The sequence below is a fragment of the Aythya fuligula genome, chromosome 4 (assembly GCF_009819795.1).
Source record: "Aythya fuligula isolate bAytFul2 chromosome 4, bAytFul2.pri, whole genome shotgun sequence".
In the NCBI taxonomy this organism is placed as follows: Eukaryota; Metazoa; Chordata; class Aves; order Anseriformes; family Anatidae; genus Aythya; species Aythya fuligula.
This window is the reverse complement of record NC_045562.1, coordinates 12,263,089-12,285,440: the sequence shown is the minus strand read 5'-3', so window position 1 is coordinate 12,285,440 and position 22,352 is coordinate 12,263,089. Positions and strand designations below refer to the sequence as shown.

At 42.6% G+C, this 22,352-nt stretch overlaps 2 protein-coding genes across 3 annotated transcripts in view; one reads left to right on the top strand and one right to left on the bottom strand.

Annotated features, from left to right (window-relative positions):
* IGFBP7 (insulin like growth factor binding protein 7) overlaps positions 1-7,819 on the top strand; it is a 16,221-nt gene extending 8,402 nt beyond the window's left edge. The window contains exons 2-5 of the mRNA XM_032186214.1: positions 3,965-4,074; positions 5,004-5,120; positions 5,730-5,856; positions 7,535-7,819. Coding sequence (XP_032042105.1) covers positions 3,965-4,074; positions 5,004-5,120; positions 5,730-5,856; positions 7,535-7,554 — 374 coding nt within the window. The 3' untranslated portion in view covers positions 7,555-7,819. The remainder of the gene's footprint in view (positions 1-3,964; positions 4,075-5,003; positions 5,121-5,729; positions 5,857-7,534) is intronic.
* On the bottom strand, positions 7,710-22,352 carry POLR2B (RNA polymerase II subunit B). Of its 2 annotated transcripts, XM_032186102.1 has the most exons (25): positions 22,253-22,352; positions 22,012-22,084; positions 21,104-21,254; positions 20,274-20,386; positions 19,792-20,011; positions 18,734-18,892; positions 17,519-17,683; positions 16,802-16,998; positions 15,911-16,030; positions 15,341-15,527; positions 15,067-15,210; positions 14,667-14,806; positions 14,452-14,563; positions 13,955-14,109; positions 13,497-13,695; positions 13,232-13,400; positions 12,667-12,763; positions 11,360-11,454; positions 10,876-11,126; positions 10,700-10,789; positions 10,320-10,427; positions 9,608-9,721; positions 9,364-9,524; positions 8,862-9,057; positions 7,710-7,971 (listed from the first exon to the last, which is right to left on the bottom strand). In XM_032186102.1, the coding sequence occupies exons 1-25, from the start codon at positions 22,269-22,271 to the stop codon at positions 7,882-7,884; spliced, it is 3,525 nt and encodes a 1,174-aa protein (XP_032041993.1). In that variant the 5' UTR covers positions 22,272-22,352; the 3' UTR covers positions 7,710-7,881. The 2 variants fall into 2 exon arrangements, with proteins under 2 accessions (XP_032041993.1, XP_032041992.1); XM_032186101.1 differs by lacking the exon at positions 7,710-7,971 and having other exon boundaries at positions 8,527-9,057.

The window sequence follows — 22,352 nt, the reverse complement described above, 5'->3', positions numbered from 1 at the left end:
GCTAACCCTGCGCTGTGATGGACCATCCTTGCGGTGGGAGCAGGGGGCGTGTGGTGGGGCTGGGAGCTGACAGGCAGAGGTCTGGAGTCTCAGCATGGTGAGCAGGGAAGAGGGACCTGGGACGAGTATGCTAACTGGTAGCCTCGCTGAGGAAGTCACGGGCTCTGCCACATGCTGCTTTGGGAGAAAAGCCACTGAATAGTAACTCCTCTCTGGCTGCTGACACAATGCAGACTGGCTCCTTGTGATCTGCAGGAAAAAACAAGCCTGCCATATTCAGGCTCTGCTCTCAGGTGAATGAACACACTGTCTCTGTAAATAAGCCCCTTTCCTGGCCAGGGAGAGCTATTTGTCTTACTGACAGTGGGCAGAGCAGCTGGGAAGTGCCTGTGGAGAGCAGCTGATCTCTGTCAACAGTCTGTGGTGTCCTGTCAAAGCTTCTGCACATTCAGCTCAAGTACCACAAGGGAAACCCTAAACATCGTAGGGCCCCTGGGTCAGTCTCTGGCAGGGAGCAGAGACCGCTCAGCCAGGTTGATGTCTCTGTCATCTGGGGCTGGATTCTGCTCTTGGTGACCATTTTCAGAAGCAGGTACAGCCTGCAAGTAACCAGCCCAAAGGAAACAGACAGAGAAAGGTTCCCCGTTGTGGGCAGTGCTGCAACTGGAGCAGCACGACCTCTAGGATGCAGGATGTAAGATGAGGGCCAGAGAGGATTCTTGCTGTCTGAAATCAGCTCTGTTGCTCTGTAAGGGGTAGGCTTGCTTCCAGTTCTACTGAACAACGCGCGGTGGCCTTGCTCCCTACAGAAGGTCCCCTGATTTTGGGGGTCGCTTGCAAGGCAGAATGTGCACACATCATCTGGATTCCCAGGAAGGCTCAGGCATCTCCCATTGTTGCAGGTTCCCACGTTCCCTGCCCATCTCCAGGGTAGAAGCTACTTGGGAGGGTTTGTGGGAGAGATCACAATGTTGTGGGGGTCTAGCTACTGTTGTATTGCTGTGGTCTGTTGTGAATTTTACTTAAAATTTGTTGGCTTGTTGGCCTTTCTCAGTTATTTTTAGTGGAGGAAGAAGCCCAACTCTAGAGTTTTGGAAGTCTGGATTAAAGTAAAAGATCCCAGGGGACCGAACTGACTCTTCCCATGACACTCGCATCTTTCAGGATGTGTGCTCCGTCGTGGTCTCAGGGCTGCGTCAGATAGAGATGGAGGCCTGTGAATGTTTCCAGTTCATTTTGCAGCCAGATTCTTACATTCCTCGTTATTAGATCAAAAAGTACATCTCGAGCATGGGGCTGCCTCGTAGTGGCCAAATGCTCACCATGCTTTGGCTGCAGCCCCGAGGCCAGCCAGAGCTTAGCTGTGAAGCTGTGCTGGTGATGCCCTTTTCCAGGGGGGATAAACAATTTTTCCTCACCCTAAATAGGAGCTGAAATGACTCCTCTCTTTTTCCCTGCCAGCTGCTGCTGCAGACAAATACTGGTATGAGTGAGACAGTACTTGGTGCACCAGTTTGCCTTGCTGGCTCCTTTCCCCTCCGTGTCCATAATAAGCATGGCAGTGGTACAGGGCCAAACTCAGTGTCAGCTGGATTTAGTGGTGTGTTGGATATTGCCAGTTCCCAGTCAGGAGAGAATTGAGACAGATCCAGTAAGAGCGTAACAGTGCTTTGAAGTCTGACAGGCTTTTAATATACAGCTCAGGACGTCTCCTTTTCTGCAGTGGGAGATCGTGGCCATGTTTGGGCAGCTGTGTTTTCCTTCCTCGTGGAGACCCCAAGCAATTGGTGATAAAGAGGAGGGTGTCATAAGGGGATGAGTGTATCCCTTCCTGCCCTTTCCCCAGAAGGGCATCTTGCAGTTTGAGGAGCAGAAGCTCACAGCAACAGGCTACAATCACACGTATCCCTGGGAGGTGCTTGCAGGGTGTGGGGGCGAGCTACAGAGCCCAGAGACATCCAGGTACCACCGAACTGCCGAGCACGTTATTGTCTAAGGGACACAGCTTATTGTTTAAGGAAAACAATGGCAGAGCTCCTCAGGAAGTGGCCATGCAAGGGCTGGAAAGCAGTGTGTGACCTGAAGTGGCTCGGTTATGAGAGCCCATAGCGTGAGCTAGACCAGTCCTTGCTGCTGTGCAGGGCCCTGGCAGTGCTTCACACAGCAGTGTGCTCCAGGGATAACTCCTCTGCACTGTGCTGTTTATACAGCAGGGTGGTGGTGAGAGTGCAGGCCTGTGTGTGCTGCTGCCTGGAGGTGCAGCCCTGCTTCTGACTGCTTGGAGCAATGATAATTCCAGCGAAAAAGTCCCTTGCATATTGGAGAGGGTGCTGCGTGCAGGAGGAATGGGATGTGTCTGTAAGGGAGGGCATGGGCTGCAGCCACCCCAGGCTCTGCGTGGCTTCCCACGAACAGGTTGTGTACACTTACCCCTGAACAGGGAGGTCTTGGAAGAGAAGAGCAAACACTTCTCTGGGGTGACAGCAGCTGCTCAGCAATGGGGAGCCACCTTGGCATCCCTTGTGCTGAGACACAGGGATGGCTGATGTCTTCTGGCTGGTGTGGATCTGCCCCTGGATCCCCAGCAGCAAAAAAGATGTCGGTGTGCCGGGATGCACCAGAAACCTGTTCCCCCAAAATCTGCGGGAGGGCTGCAGAGCAGGGTACAGCTGAGATCAGTGCATGTTCAGGACCCCAGGAGGAGCCATGGGCTGTGAGTAAGGATGGCCAGCAGCAACAGGCCAGGTCGGGGCCTCTTGTTTGCACTGGAAATCACTTGTCCTGGTGAAGCCGAAGGGGAGCCTGTTTCCCATTACTGCCTACCTCTTTAGGGCCGAAGGGGAAAATCATCTACGTTCTTCAAGCTATCAATAAGTGGAAATAAACACCATGTCTTCCTTTGTTCTGCATTTCCTATGGTAGGAAATGAATAGCCGCATTTTGCAAAGCAGCCGTGGTTCCCCTGCTAAAGAGGGACTAATCAGAAATGCCATTCTTCCCTAAATGGAATAGGGGTGGGTTGTTGCTCTGAGATTTTCATGCCTGAAGGGTAAACATCTCCAGCCAGATCTGCAAAACAGCTCTGCTCACATCTGGCTTTGGAAACAGCTCCCTGTTTCCCCACGGATTGACTCCCTGGGGAAAACGGAGATCTGCATTCACCTGATCCCCTCCCAGATTCCCCCCGAGGGCTCTGGCACCCTCCACAGGCAGCCTTCTCTGGTTGACTCTTGCACGTGGCTAGCAGAACTCAGTGCTATTTAACTGCTACGAACTTTTGTGTACTAAAATCAGGCTTGGGAAAAGGATGCTGCAAAGCTGGCCAAGCTCCCTGCAGCGTGGCAGAGTGATTGGGACCCCTCTGTCTCCTGTAGAGTATGTGGGGGTCCTTTCCTCCAAGCCAGCACTTGGTGGCCACGTGGTGAGCAAAGGCAGCAGCAGTTCATGAAGTCCTGCGTGGTTCCCAAGGCAGCAGAATATAAATGCTGCCTTACCTCTAGCCTCGGATTTGCCTGAGGAATCTGTTGGCCTTCCACTCCAGGGTTACAGCACTGGTGGATGAGGGAAGAGAAGCCTGCCCAGAGAAGTGGGTATCTTATCCCTGTGACTGTTTAAGGCCAGGCTGCACGGGGCTTTGAGTAATCTGGTCTGCTGGAAGGTGTCTCTGCCCATGGCAGGGTGGGGAGGCTGGAATAAGATGCTCTTTAAGGTCCCTTCCAACCCAAACCATTCTGTGATTCTCAGTCTTGCAAGTGGCTGGACTGATGGCCTGAAGTGCTGAGCACTGAACAGTTTAAGATCGGATGCAGCTTTGGCGAGAGACGTGCTGTGACGTGAGTCCTGCGTGCTTTGCTCACAGCAGGTGGCCCCCTCACCTCATCCTCAGAACCCATCAGAAATGACTGCCCCTCTTAAAAGGGCTTGCAGTCACGCAGTGCTGAGAAGTGTTTCTGCCTCTTTGCAGGACCCTCCATCGTGACCCCTCCTAAGGACATATGGAACGTGACAGGGGCACAGATCTACCTGAGCTGCGAAGTCATGGGCATTCCGACTCCTGTCCTCATCTGGAACAAGGTAAGGGCCTTTTCAGGACCTTTTGGGGGTCTAGCAAAGCTGAGGTGACTGGAACTGCCTGGTGAGTAACGGGACCAAGTCATAAGAAATCCTTCCCTAGAAACACGCGTCTTCGATGAGTTCTCCCATCTGTGCAGTTCTGTCCAGCCCCAGCCATCTGGCCTCGTTTAATCTCTAGTCATTGCTTTTTTCTAAACTTTTACTGACCCCAGCACAGAACAGGATTTGTTTTTCCTGGTAGCGCCTGGTATTCCGAGTATGTGGGGAATGTCCCTGAGGCAGCTGGACACAGTTCCCCCAGCATCAAGCACTGTGACATGGGGCACGTAATTCCAAGGGCTGGTAGCACCTGGCTTAGGGCAGGAGCTGATCTTGAGCACAGAGGATCATAGCCACAGGACTGCGAGCCACTGCACGGCCTCTGCAGCCTCTTCAAATGCCAAATGTTTGTGGACGCTTTGGAGAGGTCTTAAAATTAAGCTGAAACAATACTACACTAAAAATACCATAGAGGAAAAAATAGATTGGCCCAAAGATCGCTATTCTGAGACAGCACGCTCTGTCTGTAAGGTCCCAGAGGAAACTCTTGAGTTAGCATACAGCCTAGCAGCATTTTCTGCTCATTTACAAACAGATGTTGTATTTACACTGCCAGTGCTGCTTTGCTTCATGGCCAAGAAACTGCTTGTCCTTGTGCTAACAAGGGCTGAGTACAACCTACCCCCTGTGCTATGCTCTGTGTTCAGATACCCAGCACTAGAGAATAACTCACTCTGAGAGAGCACTGCTGCTCTCTCGTTAATGAAAGAAAAACACTGCTACTGCACGAAATATATTCATACAAAACTAGTGTTGATCTTGTCTGGGTGCAGGTATGGTCATAACAAATTCTACCACGAGTCCCCAAACCCTCAAACCTTTCTGTTTAGATCATTCGGGGACAACATGGTGTCCAGAGAATGGAGCTGCTGCCTGGTGACCGGGAAAATCTGGCGATTCAGACCCGAGGTGGCCCTGAGAAACACGAAGTGACTGGCTGGGTACTGGTAAGTATCTCATGTGTGCCTCCGAGGGAAGCAGTAGGGAAGCCCGAGGGAGCTGCTGTGCCTCCCCCTGTAATGGAGTTGCATCCATTTGTGAGTATGATGGCTCCCAGCTGCAGGGAAGCTGGGAGAGCACAGGTCAGGGGAGTGGCTCCTGCACCACTTGCCAAAGCAGGGGTGGAAACAGGGAGAGGGAACAGTCTGAGTCTGCAGTTTTGCAGAAGTAACAGACTGGATGCAGCATGTTCCAGGAAGGATTTGTCTTCCTGCCTCCATTTCCTTGTCAAGCGTGCAGTGCTCTGACACATCTCTGGACTAGGTAAGCACTAAAAGAAAAGGAGCGAGTGTTAGAACACAATCTGGCCTAGCAAAGCCAAAGAAAACTAGGCTGAATCCCAGCAGTGGCTTGTCCCAAACCTGACTGGAGAAAACCACCACCATCTGAACCAAATTACGTAAAGAAGACAGTCTGTAAGGGTTAACTGATACTTTATCCATTCTGGTTATCTCATTATATCTCATGAAATTAACAAGTTGTAATAGATACCTTAAGACAGAAGTACCTCTCCCTTCTTTTCATGCTTTCATACTGATGGATGTTTCTTTCCCTAGATATCTCCTCTGAACAAAGAAGATGAAGGAGAGTATGAGTGTCATGCATCAAACGCCAAAGGAGAGGCAACAGCTTCTGCAAAAATCCATGTTGTGGAAACTCTGAATGACGTAGCCCTGAACAAAGGTAGGTGGCGTGGCTGAATATTCAGCAGCTCTCCCCTAACAGTTTACTTAGTTATTTGATACAGGACCACCTCTGTTTTAATGCTTTCTGGAAGGAAAACAAAAAACAAAAAATCACTAGAAATATCAGATTAACGTGCACTAGGTTTAGCAAAACACACTCAGGAAATCTCAGCTGCTCGTTCTCAAGGGATTGTCAAATAACCCCAAGAGCTCTAAGGTACTGGAGACCAAGATGCCATATGAAGAACAGCTTTTTGGTTTTTTTTTTTTGTTTTGTTTTACAAAGCAGCTTTCATTGGCTTTCCAGACCTTACTTTGTATCCTTACAGTGTTCTCGGAACACTTCTAAAGCTGCCCATCTTTCCTGGAGCAGGATTGGCATAACCATCAAAAAGATACAAGGGAGAGACTTCAAGCACCCCCACGTCCTCTTTTGGACATAATTCTTAGTTCTAGTGGCTTTATCAGGATGACAAAACTGGATCCTTGTATCTCTGGATAGCTGAAAGACTTCAGGAGAATATTAACAGCATCTGGCACTGAGATAACAGCATAAAATGAATCCCAGAATCAGTCTCGGCATAGAAACCTTTAGCACAGAGACTAGCTAAAAGCCTCTCTTCTCAAACATCATTCTTATGAATGAGAATGAAATTGAGTTTTAGCAAGTTAAACCATGAGCAGCAACACTTGTATGACAGTCATAGCCAATATGAGGGTCCTGTTTAACAAACTGACTTTCCTTTTATGACAAAGTCACTCATCTAGTAGAAGGGAAAACAGTTGATGTAATCCTTTTGGCTTTCAGTAAAGCTTTAATACTGTTTCTCACAGCATCCTTCTGGACAAAATGTCCAGCATCCAGCTACCCCTAGTACCTAGTACAATGGGTGAGCAGCTGGCTTACAAGGCAGGCTCAAAGGGTTACAGTAAGTTGGGTTACATCAGGCTGGCAGCTAGTCACTAGTAGGGTTCCCAGGGCTCCATTTTAGGGTCATTTATCTCTAATGTTTCATAAATGACTTAAATGTAGGATTTGAAGGATCATGGAATACGTTAGCAGGCGTCACTAAATTGGGAGGAGCTGCTGACTCAGTCAAGGTTAAAGGGGCCTTGCAGAGAGCCCTGTTAGAGAGCTGGGCACTGGAACAGGCTTCCCAAGGAAGCAGTCACAGCACCAACCAAGCCTGATGGATTTCAAGAAGCATTTGGACAACACTCTCAAACATATGATTTAATCTTTGTGTGGGCCTGTGTGTAGAGTCAGGAGTTCTAATTCTATGCGTACATCCTACAGCTGTTTCTTTTCAGCTATAGCAAAGATCTCAAGTATGCATGCTGTAGCTAAGCCGTAAGTTATTGTGGATTGCCAGCTTAAGAGGAAGTTGGGAATAGTAACAGAGCACGCTGTTGGATACAACAGGCTTCTGCTTAGCTTCACTCTACGTGCTTAGGGAGTTTCCAGGTGATGTCAGCACCAAAAAACGCTATCTATTACCACCCCCCTTCCAGCTGGAGTCCTGCAGTAGGGAGGGAAGGAAAGAAGGTCAGAACAGATCCATAAGGTCTCATGCTCAGTTAAAACATCAGAAAACTCACTTCCTGTGCTACTGCTGAAGCTGTGGCATTACCCCTTGATACAGGGTGCAGCATAACATGTTTTTGTTTTTCCACAGATGATGGTGCAGAGCTGTGATGTGAGGACTTTCACTTATGCACAGTTTTAAGTCAGTATTTTGGAAGCCGCAACTTCTGGCTTTTTCTAGCTCACTAATCGTTCTCTTACTCCCTTTATTCTTTGATTACCAATTTGCTTGCACACTTCTTTTGCAGATATACAAATAAAGAGATTCACGAGTTTGATTACAAACTTTAATTCTATTTACAGGAAATAAACATACTTTTTGAACAGCACGTAGCAGATGAGTAGAACTATTTTAAATGCGACCTAAAACCAAATGAAAAGAACCTAAACGTTTCAGTCCCACATTTTTGGAAAAAAAATAACAAAAAAATTTAAAGGCTAAACACTCATCATACGAGGCGCAATACTCATAGACATCAGTTCTTGGAAGAGGAGTTTGCAGGCATAGGGCATTCGAACCAAAGATATCTGGGAAAAAAATTCAAAAGACTGGTGATGAGCACTTTAAATTATCAGCTTCTGTCACACAGATAAGTACACAAATAACTTGTCACCTTTTTAGCTCAAAGCTGAATCTGAAAGCATTTAACAAGAATTGCTTAAAGATAGTAACAAAGCAAGAGGGAAGCTAAGACAAGGGGTAGAGGCTACAAAATAACTATGCAGAACTCATTTTTAGATATAAGAACTGCAGCCAAGGGATGGGTTCTAAAAACAAAAGCCATTTAACAAGGCAACGCTTAGCAAAGCATGCATGTTGTGCAGTAACTACAGTTAAGATTGCAGCACACATCTCTTCAGTAACCCTAATGTCATAGTTAGAGGTGCAGCAGTAAAGTCCTAGCACACCACCGAGTCTAGTTAAGTCAACTATTTTTAATCTCTGCTGTCACTCTGCCTTCATGTAACTCTGTAACCAAGCACACACTATCACTGTAAATAATACTTAAAAGAATACATGCTTTAAGTAATACTTTTTTTTAAATGCGATGCAAAAGACCTCCCATAGGAAGAACCCTGCTCACAGGCATAAAATAGCTTCATGGGAACAAAAAAATCACAAGAGTGACACCATAAATTCGTGCACTTCTGGGATTTACTGCCTATTCTAAAAATAAGCTCTCCAACTGTTTATGCACTGCAAAATATTTGAACAGCATTTCCTGCCAAGGGAGAAGCCAACGCTATAACATGAATAAGGAAACATCCAAATAAATCAGCTAGGACACTATGAACACTTGAGTATTTAGGAAACTAAAACAGCAATTGTTCTGGTGTTTCTTAAAACATCTCCATTTAAACATAACTTCCTGTTCACCTGGTAGCATTTCCTTTATCCTGATTAAGCCCACACCTACCTGCGTTTTATTGCGGCATCCCCGGCATTCATAGGTGTGAGTCCTGGTGTTTGCGATTGCCATAATCCCACAGAGGTTGCATACGTGGACTTGATACGGGTCTGAAGCTTCAAACAATCTCTCTCTCAAGAACTGGGCTGCTCCATGAGCGATTTGGCAATCTCGTTCCATTTCTCCAAAACGAAGGCCACCGTCACTGGAGACAAGAGAAAAAGATAAAAGAACTTGAGTTCGTTGGCAAAATACATCGGTTGCTAGAAAATGTAACTTGACAGAAATAAACAGTACTATTCTAAGGTACAAGTAAATCTGTGCGTTAGTTTTCTTTTATCTCAGAAAAGTTCTCTCTGTTCAAATGTGAACTGGCCACAGTTCCTGCCAGATGAACTCCTCTAGTGTGGGCTTCTCTCCACAGAAAAATCAGTTAATTAGGCAGCTAATTTTTAGGGCTCAAGACTTGGGGGAAAAACCAAAACACTATATAGAAAATAAACATCCTTACCGAGATCTGCCCTCCATGGGCTGTCTGTTAAGTATCTGGATTGGCCCTCTTGCACGAGAATGGATTTTGTCATCTACCATGTGCTTCAACCGCTGGTAATATGTAGGACCAATAAAGATCTGTGATGTGATTTTTCGACCAGTGAAGCCATTGTAGAGGACCTGAAGTAGTTAATGCAATCACTGAAGCCTTACCATCCAAACATATATTAACAAGTTACTATGAAATCATATTTTGATTATACCTCATTTCCTCTCAGATGGTAACCATAATCTGATAAAAGATTGGAAATCTTCTGCACATTGACAGCATCATTAAAGGGTGTAGCATCACCAATTTCTCCCTTGTTTGCCGACACCTACAGCAGAGAGATTTGCAAAAACGTGTAAGATTTCTCAAAAACTTATCAAACAACACATTTCAAACAATTTTAGCTCTTAATGCCAGAACCTGAGATTCAACACCCATGATAGCACTGTATCCTGCTTTGTTTATCAGCTGCAAAATTCTATAGCTGAGATTTTCAAAAATATACGGTATCAGTAACATCATTACTCCTTTTTCTAGGTTACAGGAAACATTTGGAATAAAAGCAACAGATTAATATACACATTTAACTTGATACACAAAATTTACGAGATTGTAGGTCCTCCAAGAAACTCGCATGCGCTATTACATAAATGAAGAACTTCTTATTTAAAAAAAAAAAGAAACTGCATTAATAATTACCAGGCAGTAGCATCTTTAAAATATATGTATCGAGAGAGAATGTTTTTTTATAACATATATAGAGAATATATATATAATATATAATATCTCTCTCTATATATATATATGTATGTATGTGTATATATATGTATATATGTGTGTGTGTGTGTATATATATATATATATATATATATATATATATATGAAACCATATTCCTTAAGCACGCAGCATAAAGCATTCTTCTTACCTTCCCCTGCAGACATTCAATCAAGTGACCAATGGTCATCCGGGAAGGGATGGCATGCGGATTGATAATTATATCAGGTGTGATGCCTTCACAAGTGAAGGGCATATCCTACAGCAGAGAAACAGACAGTCAGTACTTCCCAAAAAAAGAGGTTTAAGAAAAGCAGTCCATAGATTCAAATTAAATCCTTTTAAGGCATTTCAAGGGCCCTGAAGTACTATGTAAGGAAGAGTTGTGTCCCGTTCTAAATAGTCTAGCTAAACTTAAGTCTATATATTGCACCCTAGTACATATTCTACAGATGACTCACAGCAGTTACAATATTAAAAAGATCAAAGCTAAAATATTAAGGAGGAAAAAAAGAAAAATGAAATCACTACCTCTTGCCGGTACTGGATACCACAGGTTCCTTTCTGACCATGCCTGCTGGCAAATTTATCTCCTATTTGTGGGATTCTTACAGAACGTACCTTAAAGCCACAAGAAAACATTAACTGGTAAATTAGGCACAGAACAAAAATGATTAGGTAGAAAACACATACATGTTGGTGCTCACCCTAATCTTGCAGAACTTGTATCCTTCCTGGTTCAGTGTTACCATGACCTGATCTACAATACCAGTCTCACTAGTTCGCAGAAAAGTGCTACAGTCTCTCTTTGTGAAGCGTCTGTTAGTGCTTTCCAGTTCATCTTCGTTTTCTGGTAGCGTTACTGTTTTGCCAATGATGACATCATCCCCAGACACACGTACCCCAGGTGCTATTAAGCCATCATCATCGAGTTTGTCATAGATGGCATGTCTCATACCTTGGGGGGAAGGAAAAAACAAAGATCTCCACGTGTTGTAACATATTGACTTTGATGTTTTATAGAAATTCAACCAGCCTGCTGCCAAAAAATGTCTAAAGCTGATGCATTTTGCTATTAACACATATATTTTGGCTACTTTACACATCCCAAAATAAAGATTGAATCAGTTCAACAACAACCTTACCACAAATGCTTAACGAACTCTGTCTCAATATACTTTTGTATCTTACCTTGGCAAGTCTCACGTGTAGGCTTCTCAAAAACTTCCTCTTGGTCATATCCTTTTTTGGACTCCTGCTCTTTGTAGGACCGATAAAACACAGATCTGAAACAAAGTCATAAAGCCTTCTCTGTGAAACAGTGTAATTTTTCTTCATATGTACATCTCAATTTCATTAAAACCACCACTTTAACACATATTGTGGCTACTGTTACTAATGACAACAAAAACAAATTCACAAGCCAAACAACTTTAAAGTCTGGTTAATCTAACTGTCACTAAGGAATGGGGAAAAAAAAAAAAAAAAAAAAAAAAAAAAAAAAAAAAAAAAAAAAAAAGTTTCATATTAGCATCTTAGTGGTCACTTTTTGGACACTTCCAAAATACCTATTGATAACATGCTTATTTTTGATGGAGACCATCCAATCTGCCTGACATCTCAAAAGCAGTTACTATTCTTGAGGACAATTCATATCTTCATCGTATCAATCTCATATGACTTTTTTCCTTAACTCTGCCATTTTGAAAGCACTTTTACTTCTGATACCTTACAATGCCACACTCAGTACTCAGAGTTTCAGTGGAAATGTTTCAGTTTATATGCGCCTTTGAGGATTTCTGTTTGCTACCTTATTTGCTAGCATACCAAAACTACAACCTTTAAGATAAATATTGTTCACATTTAGTAGCTCCCATGAACACAGAAGGTTCTATAAAACTTTCATATAAGCCTTAAAAACGCAATATAGTCCCATACGTTTTCTACATTAGAAGGTAGCAGATGCAAGACAGCAGGCACACACTTCTTAGGTGCAACTCAGACCAAAGATAATGAACAAAGCCAGAAACCAATTGACCAGTCAAGGTTATACAGCCACCTAAGCAAGAGCAATAATGCACAGACAGATCAGTTGCAAGTTGTCTCAACAGCAGTTCCTGCTAAGGAGAAGAACATGCCAATCCTCACCAGTTAGTAACTGTCATGCTACTAAATATTTTATTACAGTGCTGCAATATTAACATTAAGGAGTTCATATGATTGGCAAGTCATGCACAGACTCAGAATATCATTTAATCTAACCACCATAAAAAGAGCAATTAACATAGTAACTAAGACCACTCTGCCTTTCTGGCAAGTTACACAAAGAATTAACTCACTGAGGTTTGCCAAGATACACATTCACCATTTTTGTTCTGCTGCCTTTTAAGGATACCTTCCAGTTTAAGAGGACTTTTTCTTGAGCCTCTGGACAACTCAGCACACTACTTATTTTCAAACAGTTCAAAAACTTTAAAAAAAAAAACAAAAAAACACACCTGAAAAAGCCTCTGTCAACAGCAGAACGGTTCATGATGACAGAGTCTTCCTGGTTATATCCTGTGTACGATGCAATGGCTACAATTGAATTGATACCTGTAATACATTGGGTGAATACTTTGAGAAGATGAACATGTAAGAGACAGGCATTACTTACAACTAAAAATGAGCTGATTTCCTTAAATTAAAGCTGTCCTAGCCTCTTCTGATATTAAAATATCCACATCCCACGTGCAAAAAACACACTGTGTCAGTAATAGAGGTTTTTGGTAGAGATTAAATTTTTTTTATCAACTGAAGAGTGACCCCATGCGGAGAACCTATGTAGAAAATGCACCACTTCCAGTTAGATTTTCAACAGGCTATATAGCAAAGGAGTTCCAGCTGCAGCACTAGGAATGTTGTGGGTTTTTTTCAGTGTAGGTGTCTAAGTTAACATTTAATCTATCAAACATTTTTAAATTACATTAATATGCTAATTATTTAGATATTTTCCACACGTTTGTGACAGTTTAGACCAAAAAAATAGTATTTTTGTTTATTAAACATTGACTGACAACATACCTGCTGGTAACTCTCTGAAACGCAAGTACTCCATGGAGCGTGTTGTTACAAGGGGCTTCTGAGGATAGTATAGAACGTGTGCCAGTGTATCCATACGAACGTGGAAGTTTGTAATGTAAACTCCCATAGCCTGTTTACCCATAGCAGACTGGTACGTGTTCCTAGGAGACTAGACAGAGAAGGAAATACCCATATATATTATGCACATATGCATCTGGGTTTTCTGTTAACCTTAAAAGCGGAATGTCAGAATTGATGCACTGACCTGGTTGTGATCAGGGAAAGGAATGATAGATGCACAGACTCCCAGGATCATGGATGGGTGAATCTCACAGTGCGTGTATGTTGAACAGTACGCAACGCCTTTTTCTTGCAAATCATCTGGAGTCATTGCCAGCATCACAGTCTCTTCTTCCAGTGTATCAATGTACTCTACTACACCACTGGCCACGAGATCCTGCCAGCTGAATAATCAATGTTTGAAATACGCAACTAACACACAAAATGGGTCTCTTCAGCAGTAACAAGAACAAGGACTTCTCTGCCTTATTACTACTACCACTACATAGGAAGTCTCATTAAAAAAATGAATTAAATTGCCAGGCAGAGAAACCGTCTTTGTGCTGCACAAAGCTTTAAACATTTCTCTCTCCCTTCAATCTGAGGGAGCTTACCAGGATGGAAAATTAAGAAATTCTGTTGAATTTCAGAAAAATGTCTCACCTGTAATTGTTGTACTCTCGTTCCTTCAGTTGGTCAATATGCCTTTTCTTCAACAGCAACTTCTGTTTTTCCACAATTAGAAGGGGACGGCAAATTCTGCCTGCATCAGTATAGATGCGGATTTCTCGCTCACGAATATCCCTAATCATTGAGACCTGCACAAGAAAGCAGCACAAAGAGTACAAAGCCTTAGCATAGAATCAGAACTACAGCACACAAAATAGGATAGCACAGTTCCCAGAAGCAAAGGCCCTACAGGTGTCGTCACCAGCACAGAACAAACTTTAACACTCATCCAGACAAAAGCATTTTAAGAGACTATTTTTAACTACTTACAATAAGATTATTTTTCAACTGGTTCCTCTTAACAACAAGAAAAAAACAATATGTGCAGAAACAATTGCAAATTTTGCCATGGGGAGCTAGCAAAGTACTCTCAAAGTATTATCCTCCCTTATCTAAAAAGGTAACCCGAAGTCTAAACGAAAAGGTTATACCTCTGATACAATGATATCCATCTGACGACGGAGCTTCCTTAGTGTATTCATAAGCTGCTCTGGATCTTTGTGTATTCCTACCCAGCAGCCATTAACGAAGATCTTGGTAGCACTAGAAAGAAGGGAGAAAAAATAAATAAATAAATAAAAATTCTCTGAAGCTCTGTGCAGGTAATAAAACTTATATCTGTTTAAATGATTTCATCTGCACGTACTCAGCTATTGCTGCTGGAGATATTTCTTCCAGGTTCTCCATACTCCACTCTTCCAAGAATTCCAAAATCGGAGATGGCTGAGACCCCACAGAAATGTAAGCCATAAGGGCTAAGTTCTTGACAAGTCCTACTGCATGACCCTAGTGAAAACACACAAGTTATTCTGCATTTCCAAACCAAGAGACTCCCCTAAGCAGATCGGAGAACTTGAAGTTCCAAGTCCTCAAGGAACTATACACAAAACATACTATTAAATTCTACCATTCAACTAGAGAACTAGCTATAAAGCTAAATATTCACATCACTGCTTCAAACAAAATACAAGTGATCACTGCAAGCACTATGGCCATAAAATGACTGTCAGATAAAAGCAGTTAGGTATGGTAAGTAATTTAATTACCTCCGGAGTCTCAGCAGGGCAAACCATTCCCCACAGCGTATTGTGCAACTGTCTGGGCTTTGCCAGTTTACCATCTCTACCAATTGGAGAGTTCAGGCGTCTCAGATGGGAAAGCGTAGATGCAAAGGTCAGGCGGTTTAGCACCTGGATGTAGCATGGAACTCAGTTAATGAAAGCTTCCCAAGTGCGTTGTACTGACAGGCATCATAATACATTAGAACAAAGGATCAACAGCATCTAGAAATGATGCATTTGACAAGAACCAAAATTGTACCTGAGATACTCCTGCTCTGGCCTGGTGAGCTTTCTTCTGATCACCCCAGTTTCCAGTTGCCAATGAATATTTCAAACCATCTGAAATAATTCTCGTTTTAATGGCCAGTTCCAAGTTGAAATCCTTCCCTCTGTCAATAAACTTTTGTGCATATATTCTCACTTCCTTCAGCAAATTCTTAAACATTCTGTAAAAGATGTCAAGAAACACAATTAAACAGTAATTAAACAGCAATTCAGCCTACCCAGAACTGTCTGGAGAAAGTCGCTGGACTCCTTGACAGAAGCAAGTGATTTGTAACTAGGGGAGGAGAGGGAAAAACAAAACCAAAACCCATCAAATTAATCTGCCTGTGACCATGTGTAATACATACTTTAAAACAATCCAATACTAACCACCCGCTATTAGAGGAAACTTACCCCAGTCCGCAAACAAAGCCATAATCAGATACAGGCTGTGCTGCCCAAGACTGGCTATCAGACTACACAGGACAGTCTGATTTATTTAGAAGCATGGAACTGGCAATGGCTCTTCCATTAATTATCTCCAAAGAACATATTAGATATTTACCCTCTGAACAGGAAAGCTAGCAGTGGCCCAGCAAGATCCAGTCTTTTGTTGCCGTAATGATCTCTGTCATCAAGCTCCCTCCTTCCCAGTGCTGCCAGCAACAATCGATGAACCATATACCTAAGAAAATAAGTTTATATCTTAAGCCAACAGCAGACATTCACAACGAATAACACTTAAAGTTATTAGATACATCAGTGAACTGTTTCCTAAAGGCTGCCCATTCTAGATCAAGTTAAAATACTGCTGGATCTAAGACAGGTCTGTTCAAGTATGTACGTCCTTAGAGCTAAATGACACACTAAGTTTAAATAACCAAAACAAAGTTAGTATATACATTGTGATAACAATGTATCTGCTACATGTCTACCCCATGCCATAATACAGTCTATGTTTAAGCTAGTGAGACTGTGAACAGGGCATGTTATTTGAAGCAAAACAACAGGTCTCTTGATGCTGTCGTTTATCTGCATACCAGTAAGCGGTGATCAAGAGGATGTACCAATAGCTTTAAACAATTCATTTACATTACATACAGCTTATAAATAGTTGTCACTCTACAACTTAATTATCAACCTCTATATGTTGTCCACGCAATGAGACGTTAAAAGCACTTGGTCAATATCATCACATCTAACTTTAAATCCAGGGTGTGTTGGAGGCTTGTTTTGTTCCCTCTCCTTTTATTTTTTTTCCATTATTTTATCATCATTTGCATTTTCTCAGCCAGGAAAACCTGCAAGTGCTCTAAAATTTACCACTGAGTATCCAGAACACTGAGATTAAAAAACGAACTCCTATTCAGAGTGCTTTCCCAATCATGCACATAGTCTCTGTACTCAGTGACGAGCTGCAGCGTGTGACAGTGCACCTGAGAACACAGTAACATACCCCAGGAAATAGGCCTTCTTGGTTTCACAGAAGTCACTGACACCAACATGCGGAAGCATTTCTTTTTGCAAGACTTCTTTAGCATACTTGATTCTTTTTTCTTTGGTGACGCCTGGCTTCGCACCTCTCGATCCAATGAAGTTCAGAGCCACGTTTTGCTCCTGAATGACAAATGCTTCATCCAGAGAAGGTTTGACCTAACACACAAAATACAGTAAAATCATGAACCATACAGTGCCTGTTTGGGTTGACGAAAACTAAACAGTAGCCTGCTGATGATTCTTCTCAGGAACTACTAATTACTGCTTTCTGACTTTACCCTAGTAGTTCTTTCAAGAGCAGCAGAAAGCAATGGAGCACACAGAAAGCAAACGAAAAACAGTTTAAACTTCAGAAAGCAGCTCTCATTCAATTACATTCTAGGCCTGCTGCTGATGCGCATATAAATTGAGATTTTACAATTAAAAGTCAGTGGCAGCAGGCTGAGCCTTCCTCTCCAAAAATATATTAGCTCTTTTCAATTTCCATTGCAATTCATTCACTTAAAATACTCATTAGAATGGTTTAAATAGACAGCTCTTTGCACTTCTAACAGACAACCCACAGAAATAAAGCAATTACAATAGGAAAGCTAACAAAATACTCAATAATAAAAGACTAACCACAGCAGGACATCATCTAACGTTAAGCAAGAAAATGAGTTATTTAACATATTACCATTTCCATCATTTCCGGATCTTCAAAATCATAAATGATGTGCTCTAAAATATCCCTGTCAGACACAAACCCGAGTGCACGGAAGACGATTATGATGGGCACTTCTTGTTTGATATATGGCAAAGTTGCTACAATGCGCTGACCAATAGCACTCTTCTTTGCACCCTAAAAAGATGGGGGAGAACACACATTAGTCTAAAATGATCTTGCCTTTAAATAAAAAACTCTCTCTAAACTTAGATGATGTATTATAGTTGTATTTACTACAGGAAACCATGACTCCTCAGCAGACTAAGTGAAGAAGATCTATTCGGAAACCTTACTCCAGAATTGACTTCTTTTAAGCTTTTCCTAACCTCAGAAGTCTGCAAAAACTTGAATGTTTTTCCCCATACAAAGGAATTTGAATAACACCATTCATCCACCCATCTGCATCATTTCTTCCCTCCTGAGTATTTGCAAAGAACCGTTATCTATCTTCGGTTTTCTTTCTGTCAGTTTTAAGTCCAGCTTATAAAAGCTGCACAAATCTCCATTCTCTTGATTACTGAAGCAGGTGCTCCCTCCTCCTCAGAAAGGATCAAACACTGAGTGATACTGAGGGGCAATAACGGAAGAACGTCCCAGTTATAAAGCACTAGAGTGGTATAAGGCTTCTATTAAAGTTGCTCTTAGAATGCTTGGAATTTTCTAAATGTTCAGTGTGATGGCAAGCAAGTACCAACACCTTCTGCCTTTGAAATTATGTCACTTACAGCCACTGCACAGTGCTTGGACTTTGACAAGTGGCACAATTAGATGTTAAATGTTAGTTAACATACAGTCTGCAAAACTCAACTGAAACACTAGCTTGGCTTTCAGCAAAGACAGGGTCCCTGTTCCTGTTCTTTTCCTTTATCAAAAAGCAGGAAGTAGTTTGGATTTTCTAAAAACTCATTTACAGTAATTAATTGTAAGATTATTTGTTAACTCCATTCTGCTCTGCCGCAAAGAGAGTCTTAATTTCAATCCTCAAATTATTTATCCTAGAGACAGGCATAGTCTGACAATGTTATATGAAAATGAGTTCTTTTATCTTCTCACAACATCAGAAGAAATGTCTTCTTAAAATCGCAGAAGAAGAAAGTGGTATTAAGAGACAGGAGAGTAACAAAACCCCTAGAACAATCTTCACTGTAAGCCCTGGGGAAAGGGATTATCACTGCTTAGGCTTACCTGCCCACCTCTGGCTAGCATGCTAACCCATATAGTACTTGTTGGTCGAGAGGAATTTTCCAGACAAGATCTACACTCTCCTGTGTAGGCATATTTTGAATCTTTCTTTGCAAACACATATACTGTGTTTGTAGCCATTTTTTCTTGAGCGATCAGAACCTGTGTTAGAAACAAAAACAATAGTAAGTAACTCACAAAAGGGAATGTGAAAATAACAAGCACAGGGGTTCTACCCTTGCTTCATATGCCTTACTGTTTAAAGCACTCCACAGCATGATTTCAATTTGCTAAACTCAGTTGGACTATATTCGCCATTTTAAAAGCACATTAAGCAAAACACATACTTTGTTCAAATAGAATAACCAAAATAAAAGTCTTGGAGAACACTTTTCTGTGATGCAGTCGCCATATCTGCTAGTTGTGCTAAGACATTTGCGTTAGCTTTAGCCAAAATACTGATAAAAGAAAGAATTTCACTATCTGTTTTCAAGGCCAATGAGCTACCATGCAAGCAAATTCAAATGCCAGCTCTGATAGTAAAAGCCAGATTTTTTTTTTTCCTCCAAGAAGAAAAATAGATTTATTTTGGTGTCTTGCCCAGGCATCAGTTACAAAAAAAAATTTAAAAAAAAACAGTTTGGTGAGGCGCAAGCGTGGAGGGGATATGCTTTGCTAAAGCTGAATCCACAGCAGTAGAGGGAAGAAATGAAAGTCATAGGTTTATCCTATTCTTAAGACGCATCTATACAGCTGTGAACAACCTGAAGGAGCATGCAAGTGAGGAAGCACCTTCCTCACACTGATGATGACATTTAAGAGTGCACGCTGCTCTGCGAAGTTGAAAATGAATCTGTAGAAAGAAACACGTCTCAATGAAAAAGAGAAGGTGGCTCAAAAAGTCCTAGAAAAGGACCAAGTTCATCACAAGCTCACAGTAAGTGCACAAGTACCTGCAGAAACTAGAATGAAAGCGTTTATGTCCCTAGCAAAAGAAATAGAAGTAAGTAACAGAACTTCCAGTGCTTATAAAGACAACCGTGCAAGGCATCATCCCTTACCTTTTCTGATCCATTAATGATAAAGTAGCCACCAGGATCAAGAGGGCATTCATTCAGTTCACAAAGATCACGGTCAGTTAGGCCATTTAACAAACAGTATGTTGATCGTAACATAATAGGAATTTTCCCTATAAAAGTTTTCTGATGCTGCGTCTGTAACTGATCTTCCCCTTCTTTAATAACTGTTTTAGTTATATCCACATACAAGGGGGCTGAATACCTACAGAATAAAAATACCATTGCATTAGCAGTCAGTTATTGCTCTGGCCTGTACAGAAGGCTAACGAATGCAGTTATTCAAGCCCTCGTTTGTAATACTAAGCATTATTACCAAATTATCATCTGGATTTAACAACTAGGCATTGTAATTTAATAAGAGCAATAAAGAATGTATCTTCAGAATTACTAAATTGAAAAAAGATTATCAATTAACAATTGTCAGTCCTTCCTTGTGTTTTGATCAACACAGAGGTCTTTCTTACGTAAGGTTTCTCAGTCTGGCTTCGTTGGGCATCATAGGTGATGGCGCTCCGTCTCTTTCCCAATGAGTAGGTTTGGAAAGATAGATTTGTTCAAACTTCAGGAGATAGCGGGGCTGGAAAACAAGAAGACATTTATCTGTAATGGAAAAAACATCCATTTGGGTTATTCAAGAGCAGCCCTATAGCTTAATTCCCAGTGTTGCTGCATGTCCTGAGCTTAAGGTATAGAAATGAACACTCTTTCGATGGCTAGGTGAACAAAACACTCAAAAACTTCCAGTAATTACACATTCTATTCATCATGTCCTACACAAAACCACATGAACTACCCATTCAGCACCTGAGCTAGGTGGTTTAACTTCCTCTATAGATTAAGCAGATCGTTGCATTAATTGTGTTGTTTTGCTAAACTCTCAGACACACTCCGCTAAATCCTTGTCAGTGATGCTTGCTCCCATCCTTAGCGCCTTAATACAGTTACTGACAAGCCAAACTGCAGCAGCCAGCTGTTCTTGGTCATTCTTCAGCTCAACCAACACTTTACCTAGCAGGTGACAGTGATTCTATAGGAGAGGGAAGTGTGATACCACAGATAACAAAACTCTTGCACGTGTTTCTCAGCAGCATACTTGATTATCTAAAAACTCGGGCATGTTCCTTACAGAATCCAAGGAGATCAGACTTCTGTCCTCTTGGCTGCATAAGCAACATCCTAACTTGGATACATTTCAGTCTTTCAGGATGGAGGTTGAATAAAACCCACCTAAGCAAGGGAAAAAATCACTTTGCATTGTAAAAACCCATCACCTCCACCTGGGGCCTCCACTTACTGGTTCTTCCACTTCTCCTGTAGCATGCTGGGCTTCAGCTTGTAAATCAATTGGTGGCGCATCTTCAACAATTCTCTGCACAGACATCTGAATAAACTCATCAAAAGAATCCAACTGTTGCCTGACTAAACCCTTCTCATCAAAATAAGAGCTAAAAAAAAAAAAGTGCATTAAATAAGTTAAGATCTCATTTCATTCACGTACTTTGTCAGCAAGTTTAAGACATATTTATAACAAAACCTTCAAATGCCATGAAATATGGTAAGAAAACACTTATTTCATGAGGCGTGAGTTTCATTCATAGATGGTCTGAAACGTTAAACCTGTTTTCAGTGCTTTAAGGCACACTGCAAAGTGGCTGACTTGCTGCCACCTCTTGGCTGAGCCCTATATGCACACCCCACCTTCAATTAGGAAAGGAAACATGGTGACAAACACCAGCAAAGGTGGCTGTAGCCAAAGTTTTCAGCAAGATATATAAATGTGAGCTCCTAATCAAGGTGACAACTCTCAGAAATGTCCTTAGCTTTGACACCCTCTGCTGAGACACACTGCCATTCCCAGCTTCACTCCTCCCTGGATCTCCGCCGGCCTTTGTGTCACCTAGATTCAACCCAACGCATCCTAAGTGTAAAAAACAAAGCCTAAATCCTGGCTTTTAATGAGATGACTTAAATCTGCTGTGTTAGGTCCTACACCTCAAACTCCTGAAGCCATCCGAGCAACCCACACCTGCCAGGATTTCTCTAGAAAACCAGTGACAAACACCTTTGTACCAGTACCTTCAAGCTTCCCTCAGGAAAGGGAATAGCCATGGCTGTTGTGCTGCTCCCAACCGGCTAGATTTTACCTTTTATCCCCAAAACCCCACAGAGGCAGGAGCAGCACTGAGAACCGAGCACAGTCACCTAATGACGATCCAGCACGCCTCCTGCCACAGGTCCGGGGTGATTTCATCGTCGTCCTCATCGTACTGCATATCTGCGGGGGGAGCACACACCGCTCACACACCGCTCAGCGCCTGAGGCCGCGGCGCCATGAGGGGGGGGAAAGGGAACCGAGCCCGGGGGAGGAGAGGGGAGACCTCGAAGGCGAAAGAGACCCGGAGGGCAGCGAGGAGACCCGGGGGGCGACCCGCAGCGCCCTCACCTTCGTCGGCGTCGTACATGGCGGCGGCTGGGGGGTGCCCAGGCGGGCACAGGGAGCTCGGCGGCTGCTGGAGGAGCGGGGACGGGAGGGGAACGGCGGC

What these genes read in the sequence shown, in the direction of transcription:
- POLR2B (XM_032186101.1), bottom strand. An exon ending in TGCTAGCCAGAGGTGGGCAG is followed by an intron (nt 17,684 to 18,733) that starts GTAAGCCTAAGC and finishes CCATCTTTTTAG; the next exon opens with GGTGCAAAGAAGAGTGCTAT. An exon ending in CGAGAGTACAACAATTACAG is followed by an intron (nt 13,696 to 13,954) that starts GTGAGACATTTT and finishes TTGATTATTCAG; the next exon opens with CTGGCAGGATCTCGTGGCCA.